This window comes from Drosophila navojoa, chromosome 4 (assembly GCF_054131105.1).
Source record: "Drosophila navojoa isolate 15081-1374.11 chromosome 4, UAZ_NAV_1.0, whole genome shotgun sequence".
NCBI lineage: Eukaryota > Metazoa > Arthropoda > Insecta > Diptera > Drosophilidae > Drosophila > Drosophila navojoa.
In genome coordinates this window covers 16,286,139-16,308,910 of record NC_142892.1, presented here as the reverse complement: position 1 = coordinate 16,308,910, position 22,772 = coordinate 16,286,139, and the positions used below count along the sequence as shown (strand labels likewise).

The following is a 22,772-nucleotide window of genomic DNA, read 5'->3' as shown; positions in this document are numbered from 1 at the left end:
TTTGGCTTACAACAATCTCAGTAAAGTTTTCTCGCTTAACTTATTTGTAAAATTAAATGAAAACTACAAGCAATTATTTATGTTTTTCTTTTTTTTAATATATTTTTTATATTTTTCTTATAAAAAATACTTATATAATTACAAAGAATTCAGCTGCTGCGAGTTTTTGGCGCGGTTTTTTTGTGAAAATTGTTTTTGTTTTTCATTCTAATATAACAAAGTAGCAGCGTTTGCTGGCGTTGTTCACGTTTTAGGTTTTTCAGTTGATTAAAACCATTTCACTTTATCATTCAACATAATTAATAGAGAAATGAGACAAAAAGTTGAGCAATGAAAGTAGAAAGTTGGGAGAAAAGTCGAAAAGTCGGAAAGTCAAAAAGAAATACACAAGAATATAGAAGCAATAAAGTGAAAGATGATTTGCATAAATAACAGATTCAGTTAGATAAGGGCAGATAGAGAGTTGAGGTTCTGGCCAAAATGGTGGCCAGCGGGAGACAGAAGATAGATAGATAAATTTATTGCTTGTGTTGTAGGTTTTTGTGTTTAGTTTATCAGACTCTCGGTTGAACTACTAATGCGTTGTTCTCTTGTTGGTTTTTTTTTTTTGTTTTTGTTTTTTTGGGAAGGAAATTAGAAAGTGAGAGAAGCTCTGGCTTGAAATTAAACAGAGAAGCCATCGCCAGTGGGATCGAGGATCCAGGGATAGTTGTTGGGGCACTCCATGCACGTGAAGAGGCGCAGAGTCTCGCCGGGCAGCTCGCGGGTGGTCAGCGGGCAGGCGTTGGGCAGGGAGCAGTAGGGCTGGCCCTTGACGTCGCATTTCTCCTTCCATTCCTGGAAGTCGCGCAGCGCGTTGAGCTCTGTGGGATTCTGCATCCATTGGATGACCTGCAGATTGGTCACAAAGAACACATCGCTGCGTGCCAGCATCTCCTCGATGAACTTGATCAGCTCATCGCGATACTCCTTCTTGGACTTCAGCCACGAGGCGTGGAAGTGCAGGCCGAGTGGGGCACGGTTGCTGTTGTAGTGGCGATTGAAATTGTGGCGCAGCAGACGCGCGAACTGCTCGCCCGAGGCGATGTTCGAGCAGGAGTCAACCATGTGGCAACCGGGCAGCGATTCGTCGAATGTGGGATCATCGCGACGATCCAGCTCATTCATGACCATCTCCCACACGGGATGGCTACGCGATGGGCAGTTGTGGGCATTGCCGTTGCACTTGTGTGGCATGCGGAAATACAGGGTATATGGCCAGATGGGCACGCGACCCAGCGAAGCGGTAATCGAGGCATCGTACACAAAGAACTGATCGGCCATCATCTCGAACTGCTTGTTGCCGCCCACGCGCAGGTAGGGAGCACGCATGCCAATGATGGAGCCATCGGTAATGTTGGCAAAGCGTTCCACAATCAAACGAGCGCCCGCCATCTCGGCCAGCCAGTCGTCGTAGGTGCCGCTTGTCCAGTAGTTGGGGTCATCCTTGTGCGTTAGTGAGAAGACTGAGATCTCGTGACCGCGACGATGCAAGTCCTGGACGGCCGAGTAGTTGGTGTACTTGTGCGAGATGAAGAAGGTGCCCTTGATGGAGCAGCCGTTGGGATTCAGGCGCTGGCCGTTGAATATGTCCTCGTACAAGTCAATGTTGTCCACATTGACGGCGCCGTTGAACGTGATGGTGATCATCTGTGGCACCTGCGGGGGCTCAATGCCGCCGGGAATACGTGTGCCATCGGCCGAGCAGAAGCAATCGGGCAGAGCGCACTGTGTGGGATCGCACTCGGGCGCACGATTGGGATCCTCATCGACAGCTGTGAAGAGAGAAGGTCATAAAATGAGAATGCCAAAGGGATTGGGCATGGACTCTTGGACACTTACAGCAAGCGTTCTCATCGGACTCGTCCTTGCAGTCGGGCTTGCCGTTGCAGAAGAGCTCCTTGTCGAGGCACTCGCCATCGCCGCAGGACAGCTTGCCATCGGGGCAGATGGGCTCATCTGTCTTCAGAATGGGCTTCGCCTTGCGGGGCTCTAAACAAGTTGATGAAGTAGGAATATTAAAAATAGGCCTTGGCATAGGGCGTCAATCTCTAGTGAGGGCGTTTGGGTGTGTTAGTGACAAAAGTTGTCTAAATTTTGAAGTGAGAAGTATGTACGTGACTGTGTTAGGGAGGTTAGGTGTGTGGTTATTATTGTTGTTCCAAAGTTCACTATATCTACATATATATACACATATATGCATAGACAACAAGTGTGTATACATATATGTATATATTTTGATTATGTTGCTGTCCAAGTGCTGAATACATTTGTGTTGTTTGGCTGTGTGTCAGTAGACTTACTCTCTTTCTCATCGCAGTTAGTCACCTTGGCCTTCCAGTCGCAGGTCTGCTTATACAAATCAAAGGCCAAGCCGGAGGGGCACTGAATTTCTTTTAGGCCCGACTTAGTGCATCTAGAAAATAAAGTTGGGTTTTGGTTTTGACAAGGCTCTCTTCTAGATTCGCGATGCACGCGGTTCTTGACTGATTTGCATTAAGCTGGCTAACAGAACTTTGGCAATGTTTCTTTTTTTTTTCTTTTTCTTTTTGTATTTATTTATTTTTGAGTGGGGCTTGGCTTGGGGTTTGAGCGAATGCAATGACAACGATTGTTTGGGCTTTGGCGTTCATTTAGTTACAGGGACACACACAAAATGAGCTGTGCAACACACACACACACACAGATAGATAGAGAGACAGAGGTACATAGAGACAGAACAGAGTGTTAGAGAGTGTGTAGGAGAGAGTTTTTTGGGTGGCACAGAGGCGAGCTCTTTGAAGTATACTTTTGGGCACTGGGCTCAACGGCTGGCGCGGACACACCCCACTTACTTTCTTTGACATCGCAATTTTTAACATTCGACCTCCAATCGCAGAGTTGACGCTCCACATCGAACGACAAGCTGGAGGCACAGCGGATTGGTGCCAAGCGTTTGCTGCCATCTTCGCGGCCATTATCGCACCTTTATTTATTTTTACGTACATATATATATCTTTATTATATATATTTTAAAATTTAAAATAAAAATCTATGTTGATTTTTAAACAAAACAATATCCCCAAACAAAGTACTATCATTCAACGTGATTTGCTGTTTAACAACATGTTTCGTTCTGAGAAACCTAGCCAAAGTGCTTACCTGTACACTTCACGGCAATCGCCGTCCGTGGACAGACGGAAGTACTCATCAGCGGGTCGATCGGTACATTCCCTTTCAACGTCTATATTATCGTCTTGTGCTAAAAGTGAAACCATAAACAAATATATAAATTAAATGTTCAATTGGATGATAAAAGGTATATTTTTTTAAAGAAATATTATTTTGAGTGAATTTTTTTGAAGATAAATATTTTAGAGAGTATTTTATAATAATAGTATTATTATTAAAAATTTTTTTGCTATATACATAATTTAAAAAAATTAATATAAAATAATTCAAATATATTAACACTTCGCGTGAACAAATTTTCTGGAACTTTTAATATATATTAATTTAATTTTTGTTGTATTTCGACTTTTCAAAAATTATTTTTTAATTGTAGTATTTATTTTTTATTAAAATTTTTTATATTTTATTTTTAAATTTTACAATAATTATTTAATCAAATAATTTTAATTTTTTGTTTTATTATTTTTTAAATTATTAAAAATTTATTTTAATTTACTTGCAACTAAAGCCAATTGATTTGAATTCTCTGAATTTCTAGTTTAATTGATTCCATTATATTAATTTTGCGTTAAACTGTGTCTAAAACTTTTTTTTTTTGGTAAATTTATGCATTTTTTGTAGCTTTTGTTTTATTTATTTGGCAGCTGTTATCTTGTTATTCTCTAATTATGCGCATAATTACAGCTAATCGACAGCTCTTAGCATTTATGGCCGTTCGCACTTGTTTCGAGTCTCCGGCTAACAGGGAAAACGACTGCGAACCGGTTTAGTCTCAACGGCTTCTAAAAGTCAAACAACTCTCGTTTTTGTTTCGGTCCGCTACTTGTTTAGATTTATCTCGCGGCGCGCAAACGAAAGGGCAAGCGAAATGGTGATAGCCGCGAGTGTAAGTAAGTGACGTCCACTAATGGAGCCTGTTGTTTACATCGTAAGGTGTAGCTACTGCTGCTGTCGTAAAACTGGTTTATGTATTGGCTAATGGCTTTTGCTGCTGCTGCTGCTGCTGCCGCTGCTGCTGCTGCTGCTGCTGCTGCTGCTGTTGTTGTAGCAGCAGGCGAAAACACGTTTGCAGTTCAACTTAAAAAAAAAATTGGTATTGCATAAACAACATTGTGAAGCTGTCGCCTCCAAAAATAACAGAAACGATACCAAACGCGATCGTATCAAAAGTTGCCTATGCTAATTTTTTTATGGCCAGCTCCGGCTCCGGCTTCAGCCACAGCCTCAGCTTTTGGTCTCTTGCCACAGTTTCATTTCTGTTAACTTTTTTGTATTTTATTTCTGGTTTTCGTCTTTTGCACTCAGGAAATTACAATAGCTCTCTATAACGACTGATCCACAATCCTCTGCTGCGGCTGGCCATTGCATGTGGCTAATGGCTAACACTTTGTTATTTTATTTTTATTTTTTCAAGTTTATTTGCCTTGGCCAACGACCAACGAGGCTGGCAAATATATTTCTTTTGTTTGTCGTCTTAGTTGCAAATTCAATACATAAAAAAAAAGACGACTTTTTTTACTGCTCACTCAACTGGTAAAGGTCAAGTGGGCGAGCATGCCGACGTGGCCAGCTCTTACTTAAGCATATACGTATTTATGTATGATAAATAAAGAGAGATCTTTTTTTTTGTACTTACCAGCTGCATAGCAGACGAGCAAAAGGCTCACAAATGGCCACCAACGCGCCATGTTCGAAGACTAGCGCTGGCTGCAAATCGAAGAAATCGAACAGAAAACCATAAATTAGCAAAAAACACACTTCAAATGGGCACTTGAATAATTATGTATGTAGGGTGAGGTTTGTGGATGAGGCTTGTCTGATGTCTTTGTATTGGAGACTTGGTATTACTTTTAGAGCTCAGCAAATATTGATTTGTAGTTGGCCAGAGGAAGTCGAGTGAACAGAGTGCACTCTTCCAATACACAGCCACGCTTACACTAGGTGTTGTCCACGCGCAACGAGTTCTATTTATTAAGCTGTGGTGTGTGTCGCCATTTTAGGCGGTGTGGTGAGTTTCGAGCCGACGGCGACGGCGGCGACAACAACGGCGCCGGCGCAGCCACATGCAAAGCTTTCGAAGGGGTAAAAAACCACAGAGTTTGTGGAATCCATTTCAAAAATGCCAAGGCAGCTTAAGCGCAGCCGCAGTCGCGCTGTCTCTGTGTGTATGTGTGTGTGTGTGCGTGTTTTTTGAAGAAAGGTTAATTAGCTTGGGCGCAGGTGTGAGCTGCTTTTGGTATGGGATATGTGGGCGCCAGTGTCTGCTGCTGCTGCACCTTTGACTGGGCTTACACCTCTGCCAGAGCTGCGTGTTGGGCTGCCAACTCAGCTGCATAAATCAAATCAATCACAACAATCACATCCATCATAGACTGACCCTGAAAAATGCGTCTGTAGCTGCGCTGTCATCTTATGATTCTGAATAGCGTCGGGCACAGCTCTCAATCTCGATTTCGTAACTGTTTTGCATACACTGTAAGCGCAAGTGAATAGGGTATATTGGCATGCGAGCCACGAATGCAAATTAGAAAAACAGATAATCGATTTTCCAAACCAACTTAAACTTCATAAATTTTATAGACTTTTTTCTTGTGTATTCCCATTAAATGTCAACGGAACAATCTTGATCTGGACTTTATCTAGGAGCAGAGCAACAGAGAGTAGAGATAGCTGTGTGTTCTTAATGGCCTCTCATTGAACGTGCGTTTTGTGGATGCCGCTGGCTGAGTTACTTTTTATTTTCACCCACACTCGTGTGGCATGGCAAGTGGTTAGACACTGTCACACCATCTGCATTTTAACGGCGGGCCTGAGCCGCTTCGCCCATGAATTGCGCATTCGGCGCACAAACAGCACATTAAATTCTTGTTAACGTGGCTAAGACAGCAGGCGAACAAAATAATGAAGACAACAGCAACAGCAACAGCAACAACAAAAACAGAAAAAAAAGGTTAATAAACCGCCTGTTGACTCCTCCGTCCGTCCAGTAACTTCGAGCACTAAGTGGAGACACTTTAACTGTCGCTGACTCACGCGCCTTTGACTTACCTTTAAATAGTTTTATTTTTTCTTCTTTCTTGTTTGTTTTCATTTATTTATTTACTTTGTATTTTTCCCTTCGCTGGAGATCACGAAATTTTTAATTAATGGCAAATTGATTATGCGCTTGTTCAGTACCGATTTTTGCAGTCCCCTCTGGTTATGTAAAGATATGCAGGCAGACAGACGGACAAACGGACATGCAAAGGGCCAAGTGTGCTGGCTGGAACCAGCCTGTTATTCAATAACTTAAGAGCTCGCACGAGATGGCGATTATACACTGCCGTCTACTTGTTCATGTGCAAAAAAAAACAAAATTAAAGAAATAAATAAATAAACTAAACGGAGCATGTTTACGGATGTGAAATTGTCGCAGACGACAAGAAAGATTGCGATCAATTTGAATGCCATGAATATGGAGTATTTATATTATGTAATTTTAAGATAATTTTAGCAAAATTAGAATGAGCTTGTATTTAAATTAATAATAATATAATATTTTATTTTTATATATACTTTTTATACAAACTTTTGTGAAAGTAGATTCAATTTGTATTTCAATATTTTATTTATTTTCGCTTAAGTAAAAATTCAATATTTTCTATTTCAAATACTAGCTTAATTTAGCTAAATTTTTAAACGAACTTAATTACATTTATACTTATTTTTTATTTTGTTTATTTTTTTATTTTATTTTATTTTATTTTTATTTATTTATTTTTTTTTTTTTTTGTAATTTAGGAATTGTCAAAATTGAGTTTGAATAATTTGTAATAAGGATTATTTATTATATTTTATTTTTTATTGTTTAAAGAAATTCAATTCGATATTTTTCGAGTTTTTATAAATATTTTTTGCCGGTTAACTTCTCTTAAAAATTGAACTTATTTTTTTTATTTTGTAAAACTCGAATTTATTGTTTAATTATACTATATATACTATTTCATTCACATTTATTTATTTAATATACAAAGAAAGAATTTTTGACCATTTCATTTGCATGATCTCATATTTGCATTGCTTAAACGTGCATAACAAAAGCTTTTTATTTGACTTTCTATTTTTTTTCTTTTGGTAAAGCAATTAGTAAACACATGAGTTCTCTGACAAAAACACATATTTGTAGCAAATATTGATTTCTTTTGTTTACGCATTTCTTAAGTAAGTAAGGTAAGCCAAATAATATATCTGCATACTGGATTCTGCTAGCTTGGCATTCAGCAAATATTTGATTTGATGAATTTGAATTTGACTTGCAAATCTTAAGTCGAAAAAAGAACAAATTAAATACTGACGGAAAGCGCTTTGATCGATTGACAACATATTTTTCAAATTGGTTAAATTGAATTATAATTCCTGATAGAAAAAAAACTGAATATATATATTATTTTTAATTTATGTTATTATTTTTTGCCAAGTGAGTAATTTTCCTGAACAGCTTTCTGTTCTAGAACAAGCTGTAAATGTAGTTGCCTCAGGCTTGATCTAGAAAAGAATGGCTTTATATACAAAGACATATATGTGTGTGTATGTGTATAAGTATGTATCGTGCTGCATAGCTATTTCCTGAACTTGAAAACAAGTTTGTCTTGTACTAGAACATGGTAGAAACTTATAAAACAAATATAAGCCGGCGCGCATGGCGTATGCGTGATTTGTGACTGCTGCAAGTATGTATTCTTGCAATTGCGATACATTTCAATTGTATTTTAATTGCCGTTGTCAATTAGCGTTGGACATCAGTGAAGGGTGCGACAGCCGTGATTCAACCTAGATATATGTATATATATTTTATATATATTTGTATGAGTAAAAGATGCTACGAAAGAAAGAAAAAAAACTCGTTTACCTTCTTTGGCAAATGTTGATTGCAATTTTTTCTTTTATTTTAGTTTTTTCTGCATCTTTTATTTTCGCCTTTTGATAGTTACAATCAATTTTAGCTGGCAACGGTTTTTAAACTTTGGTGATATAATCGCCCGCATATTCGAGCACGCTGATTATTATTATTACTCTTTTTTAATCAACTGTTAAACTGGTTTTTCAATTAGAGTGAAAATGTTGATGATGGCACCTCCAGCGTTCGTTCGGCATTGAAATTAATTTTTTTCGACGAGTGAAAACCTTTTTTTTTACGGATTTACATAATTATTACTGTATAGTCGAGATTGCCCTCGATTTTTGAATATTTTTGTGATTTAGCAGCAACGTTTTGTATCAAAATCGATTTGTAAATTTAAAAAATTAGCAAAAATCGCAGATAATTTTAATTACAATTTTGTAATTTTACCCAACTGAACTGAATGCAAATTATTGTGAAATTAATCAAAGAGTACATCATATTACAAGCAAATCGCGTCGAAAGTTCACTGATTACCAGACGTAAGATCATCAAGCTGATCGGGAGAAAATGAGCAAAAGAGAAATTCAAGAAAACAAGAAAACTGTACAAAAACGGAATTGTTAATGAAGGAAATGTTCGGCCCGATGAAGATGAGCCTGTAAACAGTAAACAGTAAATAGTAAGCTGCGAGCTGTAAACTGAAAACTGTAAACTGTGGACTCTAAAAGAAATGCATAACCATAAAAACAGACTGATACAGGCACAGACACACACACACATGCATGAGTTGCATAAGTTGGTCTCCCTTTCGCCCTGCTGCTCTCCCCAAAGTCAGAGACTTGGTTTAATTTATGGCAATGGCAGAGAGCAGCGAAGGCCCTATGGGCGATCCACGGTCGCTTTCTGTTGTCAATGCTTTAATATGTTTTCAGAGGCGAGCTGTATTTAAATGTTGATTTTTCAATTTCCATTCGCTAAGCATTTGTGCAGCTGCTTTGATCTGCAAAGTGCTCCCGCTCATTGTTATGCAATCGTTGAACTTTCTGCATCACCCGTCAATATATAAATTGTCAACTCTAATTTCCGATTTTATTTTTACCAATTTTTGTATTTATGCAAAACACTCAAATTGGCAAACACAAAAAAAAAATAAAATAAAAAACGTGTCTGGCTACTAACATTAAATTCCAGTTAACTGGATGCCTGGCATCTGACATATGTACGTTTGTCGACTTGATGACCGGTTGACCAGCTCTCGTACCTCACTCCCAGAAGTAGGAAGCAGATTCAAGAATCTGTGCGGCAAGCAGCTGCCAAGACAAGGGCAGCTACGTCAATCGCAGGCGGACGCACACTGATTGAACGCCAATGCAAATGCATTGAATAATGATTAAAAAAAAGATTGATTTATGTGTGACTCCAACCACTAAAATGTTAATTTATCTCTGATTGCTGCTTTAGCATAAAAAATTCCAAATATGATGAATTCCTTAGTCGCATTTCAAGCTCATACGTTGCCTTTGCTGTATATGCATATACATGTATTTATACTGGTATTTTAGATATAAGGATATCAGATAGATTTCTTGGGCCTATTTTGCCTTCATTTGAAGTAATAAATAATTTAATTTAATAATTTAAACGGCAAAAATCTAACAGTTTGAAATAATCAGTGAGTATTCCAATTAAAAATATTTCTGCCACATATCAGGCTAAAATATGTCACTTTTTGATTTGGATTTTAAATATATATATAATATTATTTTACCTAATTTATTATAATTAATTCTACGTATTCCAGTTCAACAAATTTCTGCTACTACTTATCGAACAAAAATCTTTAATTTGAGCCCACTATGCGCTCGCTTTTCATGCTCGATTTATGCAAATCGTCCACTTTACAACTAGTTCACCTTAAACAAGAGTAAAAGTTTGCAAACACACACACACACACACACACATACAAATGTACATACATATATGCTGACTGAGGGAACGTGTTTTCACTGACAAAACGTTGATGGAATATCTAAGGATTATCATCGCGTATAGTAATGGCTACTATGATGCCATAATTCAACTGAAGACCGGTATTAGCTAAATCTAGATATTTAATTTACATTTTATAGTCAATATATATTTTATTGCTATGCCAAAAAATTGCTCATCTTTAGAGTTGTCTTTTCGATTACTGCAAGCGGCTCACCTTGGCTGGTGATAAAACTTAAACATGCATCAGCAATCACATATATACATATATATAAATATTATTATATACATATACATATATGAATAACCGCATAAAGTCAATTTAGCAACATTTGTAAGCCATTTCTGCGAACACGCATATAACTTTGGTATTTCCATGACAAGAGTCGAAATTCGCAATGCTTGAAATTAATTATCGACTCTGTGATTTGTTATGATTGCGCAAAGTGCCAGCGGGGCCTGTCGCCAGATTCCCTATATGAATTAAGAACCAGTTGCCAAAAAAAAAAAAAAAAACTTAATAAAGAGAAGAAAAAAAAACTAGCCGGCATTCAAAGAGAGATAAATTAATATGAAATAAGCAGAGTATCTTTAATAAGCTTAAACTTAATATTCATATTATGCATATAAATATATACCATATGCTAAGTATGCCTAATTCTAGACCGGTTACTTCCAAACCAGTCTAGGAAACACTCGAAATATACTAATCAAACACCTAAAAATTGAAGAAAAAAAAAAAAAGAAGTCAAATTTACATATGAAACTGAAATCGAAACTGAAAACCGAAATCAGAAACGCGTTTTGTTATTCAAATTTTGTTGCTGTTGTTGTTGGGATAATACGAGAAACTGGTTAGTAAGTCAGTGGGTAGCGTACACAAATTGGGCTGCTTGTTGGCCATATGCAGATATAGCCATAGAGCCGTCTGTTACCAGGTAGAAGAGACTCTTGCCAAACTCATCTCGTGCATTATAATAGCATTTTTATGGCTGCTGCCTAGCCAAGATTAGCATCACAATAATCAAAATGATGAAATATACTTTTCATTTGTTTCGTTTTTAAATTTTTATTTATTTTTTTTTTTAATTTTTTTGTTTTTTTATTTTTATTTTGTTTTACTTTAATTTTTATTAGGTAATTTTTTTGTTTTTTAAATATACACATACAAATTAACGTAAAACTACAAAAATGAGTATATATAAAAAACACAAATTTCGCTTATTTGCTGCCTTGTTGTTCTTTTTCTTTTTTGTTTGTTGTTGTTTTAGTATTTATTTTTCTTTTAATAACGTAACACAGCAGACTTTGCCATGCGCGTTTTTATAGCGTTTTGAGTAAACGCGGCACAGTCAAAATAAAATTTACAATATATAAAAGAAGTCTTGAGTATATTGAAATAATCAAAGTCGAGTTGTTTAGGTGACTGTAGGAATTTGGATTGGGGCTGCTTGGATTGCTAACGCACTAACTCTTTCGCTCTCTCACTCACGCGCTCACGCTCTCTCACTCTCTCTCCCTCTATCTCGCTCTCTGACTTAGAAGAAACCATCGCCGGTGGGATCGTTGAGCCATGGGTAGTTGTTGGGGCAGCGGACGCAGGTCTGCAGATTGATAGTCTCCCCGGGAACCTCCTTGGAGGAGAGCTTGCAGGAATTTGGCACCCAGCAGGCGGGCTTGCCCTCGACCACGCACTTCTCCCTCCAGGGCTCGAAGTTCTTGACCTCGCTGACGGTGCGTGGATTCTGCATCCACTGTATCACCTGTGTCATGGTCACGAAGTAGACATCATTGTGATTGGCCAAGATCTCGTCGATCCAGTAGAGGAAAGCATCGAGGAACTCGGGATTGTTCTTCAGCCAGGCAGCATGGAAGTACAGGCCAAGTGGAGCACGATTCTGATCGTAATGGCGATCGAAGTTGTGATTCAGGAAATTGTAGAACTGATCACCGGTGAGAATGTTCGAGCAGGAGTCGACCATTGCGCAGCCAGGCAGGTATTCATCATTGGCCGGATCCTCACGACGATCGAGTTCATTCATCACCATCTCCCACACCGCATGGGATCTGGTGGGGCAGCTCTGCAGGTTGCCGTGGCAACGATGGGGCATACGGAAGTACATGGTGTAGGGCCATAGTGGGGGATTCGAAAGGGGCGCCGTGATGGTCGAATCGTACAGGAAGGCCTGCTCCTCCATCATGGTGAACTGATTGTTGCCACCCACGCGCAGATAAGGAGCACGCACACCCACAACCGAATTGTCCGTAATATTGGCGTATTTCTCAATGATGATTCTCATGCCGGCCATTTCCTTGGCCCAGTCATCGACGGTGGCATTCGACCAGAAGCGCTCCTCGTCATTGTGGGTGATCGAGTGGACGGCGATTTCATGGCCCTTACGCGAAGTCTCCTGCACGGCCGAGTAGTTGGTGTACTTGTGGGAGACGAAGTAGGTGGCCTTGATGTCGCAGCCATTGGGATTCTTGCGGCCCTTGAAAATCTCCTTGTACAGCTCGATGTTGTTGTTGTTGATGGCATCGTCGAATGTGATCGTGATCATCATAGGCACATCCTTGGCGGGCAAATCGCCGGGAATTGCGGTGCCATCCTCTGAGCAGAAGCAATCGGGCAGCACGCAAACAGCGGGATCACAAGGTGGTGCGCGATTGGGATCGTTATCAATGTCTGTAAATAAAAAGAAACAAAAGAAAAATGCAAATATTAGACCAAATGTAAAGATTTATACTAAATAGAAAATCGAATGCATGACGGCTGCACATTTGAAAATATTAAACCAGAACATAAATCTGCTAATGCAAACGGTTGACCTCAGCTACCTAACATAAATAATTCAAAAACTAATATCAGCTCACTGTTAAGTTACAGACAGCTTGAATCCCAGACTGCTAATGCTACTTAACATGAAGTGACGAAACTAATAACATTTCACTGTTAAGCTGAAGCTTAAAGCCTTGAATTCTAGTGCAGCTTAACATAAACGAATAAAACGTATAACAAACAGTTCTCTGTTAAGCCACAGCTTGTAGTCTAGAATGTTACGAGCCTTCTAGACTTATTATGCATCGAATATTACACCTGATACTTGAGCAAGACACAATCAACGCCCACTTTTATATATTGTTGGGCAATCATTTGTATTCTGTGCGGGGCGTTACAATAAAGTTCAATCAACTTTATGGAAAATGATTTCAAACAATTAGCTAACTGTACATGGGCGGGCAGGCAGTTCAATGAACTGCATCGGGCGCTGGAAAACCAATCACAAATCAGCCGGGCGTCGGGAAAACCGCCGTCGCCAAAACGCAAAGTGAATGGAAAATGTCTGCACAGTTTCAGTATCTCATATATGTATACAAGTTATTTAATTTTTTTCACATTTTTTTTGGAATCTACTTTTTGAGCCGTGTCTTCGTCAATCAAGCGAAGAGCCCGACTCGGTAGCTGCTTTGGCATGCAGTCAACGTTCACCTGGGCCGGGGCAGAGGGCCGCTGTTGGGTTTAATCTATGCGTGGCTATCTTTGGCTGTCGGTCAGCCTCAGTACACGCCCACGTGTTTGCCATTCATTAGCGGTCATATGCAAATGATATGTGTATGTGTGTGTGTGTTGCCAACGTCATTTGTAAGCCTTGCACTTGCACGGAGCATGGATCAGAGAGCATTGGAGCAGGCATTGAGCTTGCAGCAGTAGCTCATCATCATAAATCAGCTGCGAAAGTTTGCAATAAAAGAAACCGTTTGACGTAATTTTTTTGCTGTTGCTTTGGCACTTGCCAAAGTGAAATGCCAACGAGGCACGCAAAGGCCAAGCAAATCAAATAATAATAAAAGAAAAATAAAACACTTGTATTTTTTTTTTGCTGCTCTCTTCTGTTTTTCACTTTTAGTTTTACGTATTTTGTTTTCTCTTTCTCTCTCTGTTTTTTTTTAAGTCAGTTGTTGCAAGTAGGTCGCACCCGGCTTTTGTCTCCGCTTGACCTTTTATCACTTTGTCTGTCACTCAAACTATCTCTCTCTCTCCACAACTATCTCTCTCTGTTTCTCTCCTTGTATCTCCTTCTTTCACTTGGCATGCCAGCTGTTGGCATTTCTTGTTGCCAATAATCTGTCGTTATAGCCAAGTGTTACGTCATCGAGCATCGAACCGGTTGTGCAGCTCAGCCCCAGCCTCAGCCTCAGCGTCAGCCTCTGAATATTCCCTGGCATTTAAACGACTTTAGGGTTTGTCTTTCAGTCTACATGCCATTTCTTTGTCCGCCTCTCGCTTTGTCCAGCTATTTGTGTATCCACTTTGTTTTTGGCCAACTGTGAGCTAAATGCGAGCTGGCTTATTGATTGTCTTACTTCTTGTTGCTTTCATGTTATTTAGCTTGAAGAGGATGTTCGTAGCTGCAGAGCGATTACGTGATAAGTCAGCCAAAGTGCCATATGGAATTACAAGTGAGCCATCACGGATCTCTGTGCAGTGCGTTCGGTTATGAAATCGATAGCGATGTAAGAGCGAAGATAATAACACTGAAGGATTCTATGGAAAATTGTGCGTCACTTGGCTTATATAAGCGGTAAACGCCAGGGACTTATTATATGCCATTAATTGCATATTAAAATTGTGTTTTATTGTGAAATGAATTTATCGGATTTACGAAGGACAAAAGAATGGAATATTTACGCAATATAAATTAAATATATTTTGTGAAAGGCAATTGTTTTAAAAGAAAATAAGTAAATATGTGATAAATATACATTTGATCATATAATCAAATCGTTGAAAAGGAATTAAAATTATTTAGTTTTTGTCTAAGGGTAATATGAAGAGAGACACTCTAAAGAACTATATAAATATAAATGAATACTTCATAATGTAGTAAAGCTCATAGTAAACTATAATTCAGTATATATAATGCTTATACCAGCCTTTGCTTGCTCAAGACAAAATGTGATGTGTAATTAATATATAATTTATATATATCCAACTTCTTTGAATCTGTTAATATGCAGTTGAATCATAAATCAAATGAATATACTTTTTTAAGCACTCCTCGGTGGTTTTTTGTTTTCCAGCTCTCTATCTAAGCGTAACAATCGTCACTTTATACACCTAATTACCTGCGCTTCGACGCTTTGCTGCACATTAATGATTTGTGGCTTTTAAATTGCAGCCCAGCTGAGCTGAGCTCGCTGCCATTTAAGTTGGCTAATACTGTGTGTGGCTCCAAGTGTGGCTTCCTTATTGCCTTCAATGTGCATTATTCAATTTTAAATACAATTGTTTACAGCTTGCTGGCTCGCTGAGCATTTGAAATGTTGCCACAGCCAGAGCCAGCAGCGGCTGAATCGCATTAGCCAAGACACGATCAACGATCTACGATCTATGATCTACGATCTACGAGCTATGATCTATGCGCTATACACTACGGATCTATGGCTGAGGGCGGAGTTGGAGTAGGAGGCCTTAGAACTGGCAATGGCCATTTATTTCTCGACTATTGTTTGGCATTTGATTTGCTCATTAATGCGCATTTATATGCGAGCGCCTCTTGAGAAATGCTCGCGGCGTGTTTTGCAAATTATTAATGTAAAGCCAGCCAATGCGAAATGAAAATAAAATCAAAGCAAAATGCAGAGAAAAAAGTGTAGCCAAAAGCCACAAAAGAAAGACGCCAACATTGTTGTTATTTCAAATTAGTTGCGGTTTTTACGCTGGCTGCCATTAAAAAATAAAAAAAATCAACAACAAAATAATAATAAATAAATAACAAGTTGGCTGGCTCTTTTGTTGCTATTATTTATTTTATACATATATGTTTTTTTTTTTCTTCTTTGGTTAGTCGGCTTTTTGCAATTGCTAAAAATACAGCTGATTTTTAAGCTGATTATGTAAGGCTAATTTACACATGAATCGAACGAGCTGCGAAACGCCGTTCGGTAGCTGCACCCCTCTCCGCTCCACGCCCATGCCAATACCGCACAGAGGGGGGGAAGCGAACGCTTTGCTTTGGTTTTATTTCTTTTAAGTCCAAGGTTAAAATTAATTATTGATTTATTTAACATTTAGATGTTGCATGCGAGATCTGTGTGACTTAGGCATGGCACAACAGTTGACTCCAACAGCCGTTGGATATATGTAGTAAATTATTATTTATTGAGTGTATCCAAACGAATGATGCAAATTGCGATGGCCCAACCCAACGAGAGTAACTCGGCTCGATGTACGCTTCTTTTGGCATTTTCGTCTACCATTTCACACTTGACATTTCCACCCAAATTAAATAATTATATACATATATATAAACATGTATAGGAAAAGAGTCGTACACAAATTCAGCAGATTTCTATGGGCTCTGAAGGGCCTTACGAAACCGGTCTAAGCTTGCTGCAACACCTGCATAGCACGTAGGCGGCCGCCGGCCCCCATCCCTCACCTGTCAGACACTTGTGAGCTGCATAGCTGTTGTTGTTGTTGCTGTTGTTGTTTTTCTTTATATTCAAAGACTTTGAGAGCTGTTCCAAAGACCGAGCAAGCTCCAAAAGTAATGTTAAATGCCGTCGACCGGTTTTAAGGTGCGACTCCGTCTGACTGGGGCAGGCTTAAAGCCAGCGCACAGCTCAAAGAAATTGACGCGGCACACGAATGTAAGCCATTAGAAATGTTGTATTTTTATTTATTTTTTTTCCTTTTCTAATGATGGGGTAATATCGGATTTGTAGCCAATCCTAGGTAAGCTCATTGCTCGACTCTTGCTGAATCATTCAGCAGTCAATCTGCATGCGGCACCGGCCTCATTGGAAACACTTAGCATTTATAAACTCAAGAGTTGTAAAAGAGTTGTAGTTGTTGTTGTTGTATTTTTTTCACTGGTTTCTAGCTTGAGTATGATATATCTGCACAACCTTTCACTCTCATTGGCATTCGCATAAAAAAGGGAATTATTTATAATTTATGATGCAATGAATTTCATTTTTTTTCTTGCTGTTCAACTCAGTCATATCTTTGCTTATCTTTCCTTTAAGTAAACTTGAGATTTGTGAACTTACCGCAAGTGTTCTCATCGGAACCATCGGAGCAGTCCTTCTCGCCGTTGCAGAAGAGACCACGCTCAATGCAGTTGCCATCGCCGCAGGCCAGGAAGCCGTCCTGGCAGAGTGGCTCGTCTGTGTGCAGGCGAGGCTTCACAAGGCGCTCCTTGTTCTTGCTCTTGCAGTTCTTCACCGACTCCTTCCAGTCGCAGGTCTGCTTCTCAATATCGAAGTACAGACCAGCGGGGCAGCGAATAGCTTGCAGGCCCTGCAAATCAAAAGCGAGCACAAGAGAAAGCCATAAAGTTTAGTTATTGCATTGCAAGAGAGAAAGAGAGAGAGAGAGAGATAGAGAGAGAGAGAGGCAGATGCTTACCGATGACGTGCACTGGATGACATCGCGACAATTGTCGCCCTCGCCGGCTACTAGGCGAAACCATTCGCCGGCATCTTTGTCCTTGCACAGCTCCTTCTCAAAGGATTCCTCCTTCTTGGGCTCTTCGGTGGAGGACTGACGCTTGACGCGCACCTGGGCACTGGCTGCAAAGTAAATAAAAGAACAGTTAATTGGAGAAATTAAAGAGAAACGTGAAAAAATATTATCTGCTTTAATATTTATTAAGAAAAAATTAGATTAATAAATATTAAATAAAAACTCAACAAAACTTTAAAGGATTCGCTCATAGAACAAAATTTTGTAAGGTAAAAAATTGTATGAGCTATAAATATACAAGGTTTCTATAAAAATTATCAACCTCAAACTAGTAGCTGATAATTGAATAATATTTTTAAATACATATATAAAAATCTATTTTTAGAAAATTGTATACATTTTTCAAAATTAGAAATGTATGCAAAGTAAAATTTAAAAACTAAAACTTTTATTATTTTCTGTGGGTAAGTGTTGTTGTTGCAAAACCGGAAGAATTTTGTGAGTTTGATATTGCCATGGATTTTGGTATTGCAAATGTGGGTTGGTTTCGCGACGTTTGGCTGGCACTTCCTGTTATATTTATGTACATATATATAGAGATATATATACATATAGATAATACAAAAAAAGCAAAAGCAAAATGGAATACCGACATGAATATAGACATAGACATATGTTGATGCTGACGGGGGCTAACGGCATGTCGTCTAGCTGGTTGGGCCTCTTGGGGTTGGCCAAATAGAAACACGTTTGCCATTATGAAATACGATGTCACCAATACCAATGCAAAAGAACCCGCAATCCAAAAATAACAACAGCAATAACAACTGAGCTGAAAATAATGAAATACTTGTTGCGCTCGGCTATAACTTTGACATTTTGCAGGCACAGTTGGCAACAGTGAAAGAGAAACAGTTAGCCATATTTGCATAACTGTTGACGGCTAACGGTTAATCGAGACTCGGCCATGGCACCGCAGGGCAAATTACACAGCACAACAGTGTAATGCATATACATAGTACTTCATTCACACATATTGATCGATGGCCTGTCAAGAGTCAACAAATGCATTCCACAAATGTCAAAAGACCAACTCGACGCGACGCGAATCGACTCGACTTCAATTCGATTTCGAATTCGATTTCAAGTAACATTTTTAGGTTAAGCTGAAATGCTTATATCGAGTAGACTCGAGTTGAATCTCAGGATCCGCCAAGAAACCCTACAGAAATGAAAGTTGTTTTGCCAGTGCAACAAGTGATTGTCGTTGTGCAGCTGGTTACGCGTCCTTTTTTGCACAATCAAGGTTACAAACAGGCTAAAGTCAGCTTTCAATATTGTGTTTTTTTTTTTTCTTATTTTGAAGGTCTTTATTTTTTTTTTAATTGATTGACAACTTCCGCTGAACAAATGCAAATGCCAGACAGTGCCATTAAAACAAAGCCCACACTATAAACAACTATTATTTTTTTTTTTTAAATATATGTGCTTAAGAGTAGCTTAGGATTAATTGAAAATATTAGCTTAATGCTTACCTGAGCCAATGGCCGCCAAAGCCAAAACGGCAAAAACAACAAAAAGTTTTGCCATTCTGTATACCCTCTACAGATAATAGCACGCGCACAGTTTTCTCTTTAGTTTGTCTGCAGTTGGCTTTTGATTTGCTTATTTTTAATATTTCTTTCAGATTATTCAAACACAATGATATGTTAGAGAAACACTCGAGTCGAGATCGGCTTTGAGCAGCGGCAGCAGAGTTTTGTCCTTCCGTTCGCTATCAAAGCTCCATTTACACTGTTTGCTACGTTGTCGCGCACAATTTCTCGAAGTCAACGCCAAAGCCCAAAAACCAACTCAAATTTGCTTCTTTTATTACACGCGGCGACGTCGGCAACTCTCTGGCCGTCGATCAGTAGCCGTTGGCGCCGTGGTGAGTTTTGGAAAGTTCGTGCGCAAGCTTTTTAATTCAACACAGTTCGCTAACTGGCTGCAGGGGCAGCGATACGTTCCACAGAGACACACACGCACGCACGCACGTACACAGAGTCTGGCTGTGAGCTTTTTCGACGACGACTTTCGTTGCTCGGTTGCACAAGTGCCGTTCGAAATACGCTCGTGACTTGACTGTCGCCCAGAAAGAGAGAAGTGCGGCACGTACGCGACACTCTTTTATATGCAAAATGGCAGCAGTGGCTTGGTATTGGTTGCCGCGCTGCTCGAGCGCTGGCCGTGGTGAGTAACAGCTGCAGCGTGTTGGCTCTGAACTGTGGACTGCATTTTACTGTGTGGATGGTATTCGCTGCCGCTGCTGCCCACTTGCGGCTGCGAAATTCAATTCTTGGCTTTTTGTCTTAAGCTTTTTTAGCGCTTCGCTGGCAAATTCCAGAAATTCAAAACTGGGTGTACCCTCATTAAAATAAGTATACGTACATTATGCATACGTTCATAAACAACAACCATAATTAACCGTTATTGTAGAGCTATTGAATGCTTGAATACGCTGCTGATCAAAGGTTATTTGAGCGTATTATAAATGGGGTGAACCATTAGAATTTTTGCTCTAAATTACTTAATAATACTTAATAAAATTATTTCTAAATTTATTTGTCATTTAAATTGATTCAAAAATAAATTGTACTATATATATTTTTTTAAATTGCTTTCGAATCAATTTGTCTCTGCTCTGGAGGCCTCTAGATGCCATGCCATTCAGCTTACTTATTTATATTGAATTCAAAGTTGATTTTTATTGCATTTATGTTTGGTATTTATTTTATACAAAACGTTCATGTAAAAAACTGGTTTTGCCGAATGGTAAATCCATTGTGATAAGTACCTCAACAGCAAACAATGCCCAAGCGAATAAAATTGTTAAGTGCAGGTATTTATTGGCAATGGTAGCCAATGGTAGCATTTCCTTCCATTCGGTCAACTATCGTGTCTGGCATCTCGTCGTTCCAATTTAAATCCGCTTTTTTTTTGTCGCTGCGACCTTGATCAGTTTAAAGCCAAATTAAAAACAATAATGGTCCATAGACGGCGGTTGCTAAATGACAGAGAGGCGTCTAAAGGCGTGACGAACTGCCAACGTCGTCGCTTCAACTTTAAAGTGTGCCAAAGTGTTTTTTCGCCTCTTTTTCTTTATTTTGTCTTATTTTGTTTTTAATGCTTGTCATTCGCATACGACTCGAGTCAAGACCTTTCTGAGCTGTCATTGTCTATTTCGAGTCTCCAATTTTTTCTTCTGCTTCTTTGTGTTTCGTATATATTTTGCTTCTTTTTTTTGGCATACTTGACATTTGAAAATAGAAGTATCAGAAGTCAGCCAACAACTAGTTGAGTAGCAATCGGATTTACATATATATAAATAAACACATAAATATGTATATGCAAAAAAATACTATATGGATTTATTTGGAGTTTGCCCGGTTTCCGTTTCGACTTCTGAAGAAATTTACGTCAATCGTGGAACCAGTTTACGTTTTCCATTTAAATATGTGTTAAATTGTTTCATCAGAACACCTACAAAAACAGTTTCAATTCAAGCGAAAAGCCGCATGCAATTAACTAGAAACAAAAAGCGTTTAACATCAAATTGCTCCTTGAGGCACTTTCAAGCATTTATCGTGCGGCTCTCTCAAGCTGTCATGCTGTGCTTAAGTATACATTTATATAAATATATATACATAGATAAATAAAAACTAAAGTACTGGCCCGTACCAGGACGCTTTGTTGTCCTAAGCTGTTAGTCTTGTGGTCTATTGTTTTGTCTTCAACGCAACCGCAAATCGATAGGGTATTTTATTTGAAACACAATATACACGTATATACAGTTGTAGTTGTAGGCCAGGTTGTAAATTTATGTGAATTGCTAATGAGTTTTCCTTCATCCTTAGCAAACGCCATTAACTGTAAGTTATAAACCTGTTGCCCCTCAAACAACGGCATTAAGTATACGTGTGCTAGAGATTATGCAGCTAAAATCTACAAAAATAAATGCACAGTGATAAAATAAACTATATGTATATTCAAAATATAAATTTCAAATTTATTTCTCACTGCCCAACTAGAGCTCTTACAGCGCTCAAGATCAAACAAAGCTTGGCCTTGTCACAGGCCTGATGAATTGTAAATAAAGACTGATACACATATTGAAAAGTGCATAAATTTACTCATGGCAAATATACGTACAAATATAAAACAAGTGCTTAAATGAATTCGGCCTCGATTTTCATTTGAAATGAGTCTTAAAAAACCTCAAATTTATTCCCATTTTGAATTATAACAAAAGCTGTGCGCAGTAACTCCAACAAAAACACAACAGATGGCGCTAACATCCAAAGCTCGCTCGTCGGCTTAAAATAATGCAAAATCAAATAATAGCCAAGCTGCAAATACTCATAATGAGTGGGAAAATAGCCATAATTTGTACGCCTGCAGCTCATGCATAATGCAACACTATCTCTTGCCACAAATTTACAGCTCCTTGCCGCATTCAATTATACTTCAATTAAATTTCAATTATAGACTTTTTGTGCCGAAAACTGAAAAGTTTTATGCCAGCCATCTTACCTTGTCCTTGGCAAAGTATTAAAACATAAAATTATACAGCCTGGCCAATGTGTATATATGTATATATATATATATCTTTATAGTATGCACGTACTTGCCGACTCGCCGACAAGAACCCAACCGCATCATACAGTGTGAATGTTGTATATAAGTAGTTTTAGTGCCAGCTGAGCGGAGCGGACAAATTGCTTCGATGACCTTATGTATGCATAAATATTTCAGCCGCTCTGGCTCTAGCTAGTTGCCAGTTTCAAGAGCAAGGCAGAGTCCTTGATGTGGCAGAAAACTATTTGCAAACTGTAAGGACAAAAGCCAGCATGCAATAAAAGCTTCCGTCTCCGCTAGCCGCGTGCCCCGCACCAAAGCGACGCTGCTCTGGTCAACAGGTTGAGGTAGAAACGTTTGTGGTGAGCTTTTTTTCTTCTTTTCGGTAGCCATGAAAATTCAATTAGCGCCTGTGCTGCTAATTGATGGCGCATTGAAAGCTTTCCACTTGTTGAGAAAACCAATTGAATTGTCTCGGCCTCACGTGCTACGCCAAGCAAAAGGAAAGCTCAAGCTTAGCACGTGCTGTGTGCGACAGTATGTGTGTATCGGTGTGCGTGTGTCTGTGTGTATGTGTGTGAAAGCACAACAAACACAAACACG

The 22,772-nt window shown here is 38.8% G+C and overlaps 2 protein-coding genes across 3 annotated transcripts; both read right to left on the bottom strand.

Annotated features, from left to right (window-relative positions):
• Positions 1–73: 73 nt before the first annotated feature.
• Positions 74–5,217, bottom strand: verm (LDLa and CE4_CDA_like_1 domain-containing protein vermiform). Of its 2 annotated transcripts, none has more exons than XM_018100378.3 (6): positions 5,059–5,217; positions 4,847–4,917; positions 3,181–3,280; positions 2,874–3,004; positions 1,882–2,031; positions 74–1,814 (listed from the first exon to the last, which is right to left on the bottom strand). In XM_018100378.3, the coding sequence occupies exons 2-6, from the start codon at positions 4,896–4,898 to the stop codon at positions 664–666; spliced, it is 1,584 nt and encodes a 527-aa protein (XP_017955867.1). In that variant the 5' UTR covers positions 4,899–4,917; positions 5,059–5,217; the 3' UTR covers positions 74–663. The 2 variants fall into 2 exon arrangements, with proteins under 2 accessions (XP_017955867.1, XP_017955868.1); XM_018100379.3 differs by lacking the exon at positions 2,874–3,004 and adding an exon at positions 2,343–2,455.
• A 6,097-nt stretch (positions 5,218–11,314) lies between these two features.
• serp (chitin deacetylase-like protein serp) lies at positions 11,315–19,706 on the bottom strand. Its single transcript, XM_018100374.3, has 4 exons — positions 19,088–19,706; positions 17,496–17,659; positions 17,138–17,387; positions 11,315–12,767 (listed from the first exon to the last, which is right to left on the bottom strand). The coding sequence occupies exons 1-4, from the start codon at positions 19,140–19,142 to the stop codon at positions 11,620–11,622; spliced, it is 1,617 nt and encodes a 538-aa protein (XP_017955863.1). The 5' UTR covers positions 19,143–19,706; the 3' UTR covers positions 11,315–11,619.
• Between the last annotated feature and the right edge of the window lie 3,066 nt (positions 19,707–22,772).

Excerpts from the sequence above, each read along its gene's own strand:
- verm (XM_018100378.3), bottom strand. The coding sequence starts at position 4,898 with ATGGCGCGTTGGTGGCCATTTGTGAGCCTTTTGCTCGTCTGCTATGCA. Across the intron at positions 3,005-3,180 it reads GATTGCCGTGAAGTGTACAG|GTGCGATAATGGCCGCGAAG; the intron begins GTAAGCACTTTG and ends AAATAAATAAAG. Across the intron at positions 2,032-2,873 it reads AAATTGCGATGTCAAAGAAA|AGCCCCGCAAGGCGAAGCCC; the intron begins GTAAGTGGGGTG and ends CAACTTGTTTAG.
- serp (XM_018100374.3), bottom strand. The coding sequence starts at position 19,142 with ATGGCAAAACTTTTTGTTGTTTTTGCCGTTTTGGCTTTGGCGGCCATT. Across the intron at positions 17,660-19,087 it reads TTTGGCGGCCATTGGCTCAG|CCAGTGCCCAGGTGCGCGTC; the intron begins GTAAGCATTAAG and ends TTTACTTTGCAG. Across the intron at positions 17,388-17,495 it reads TCATCCAGTGCACGTCATCG|GGCCTGCAAGCTATTCGCTG; the intron begins GTAAGCATCTGC and ends TTTGATTTGCAG.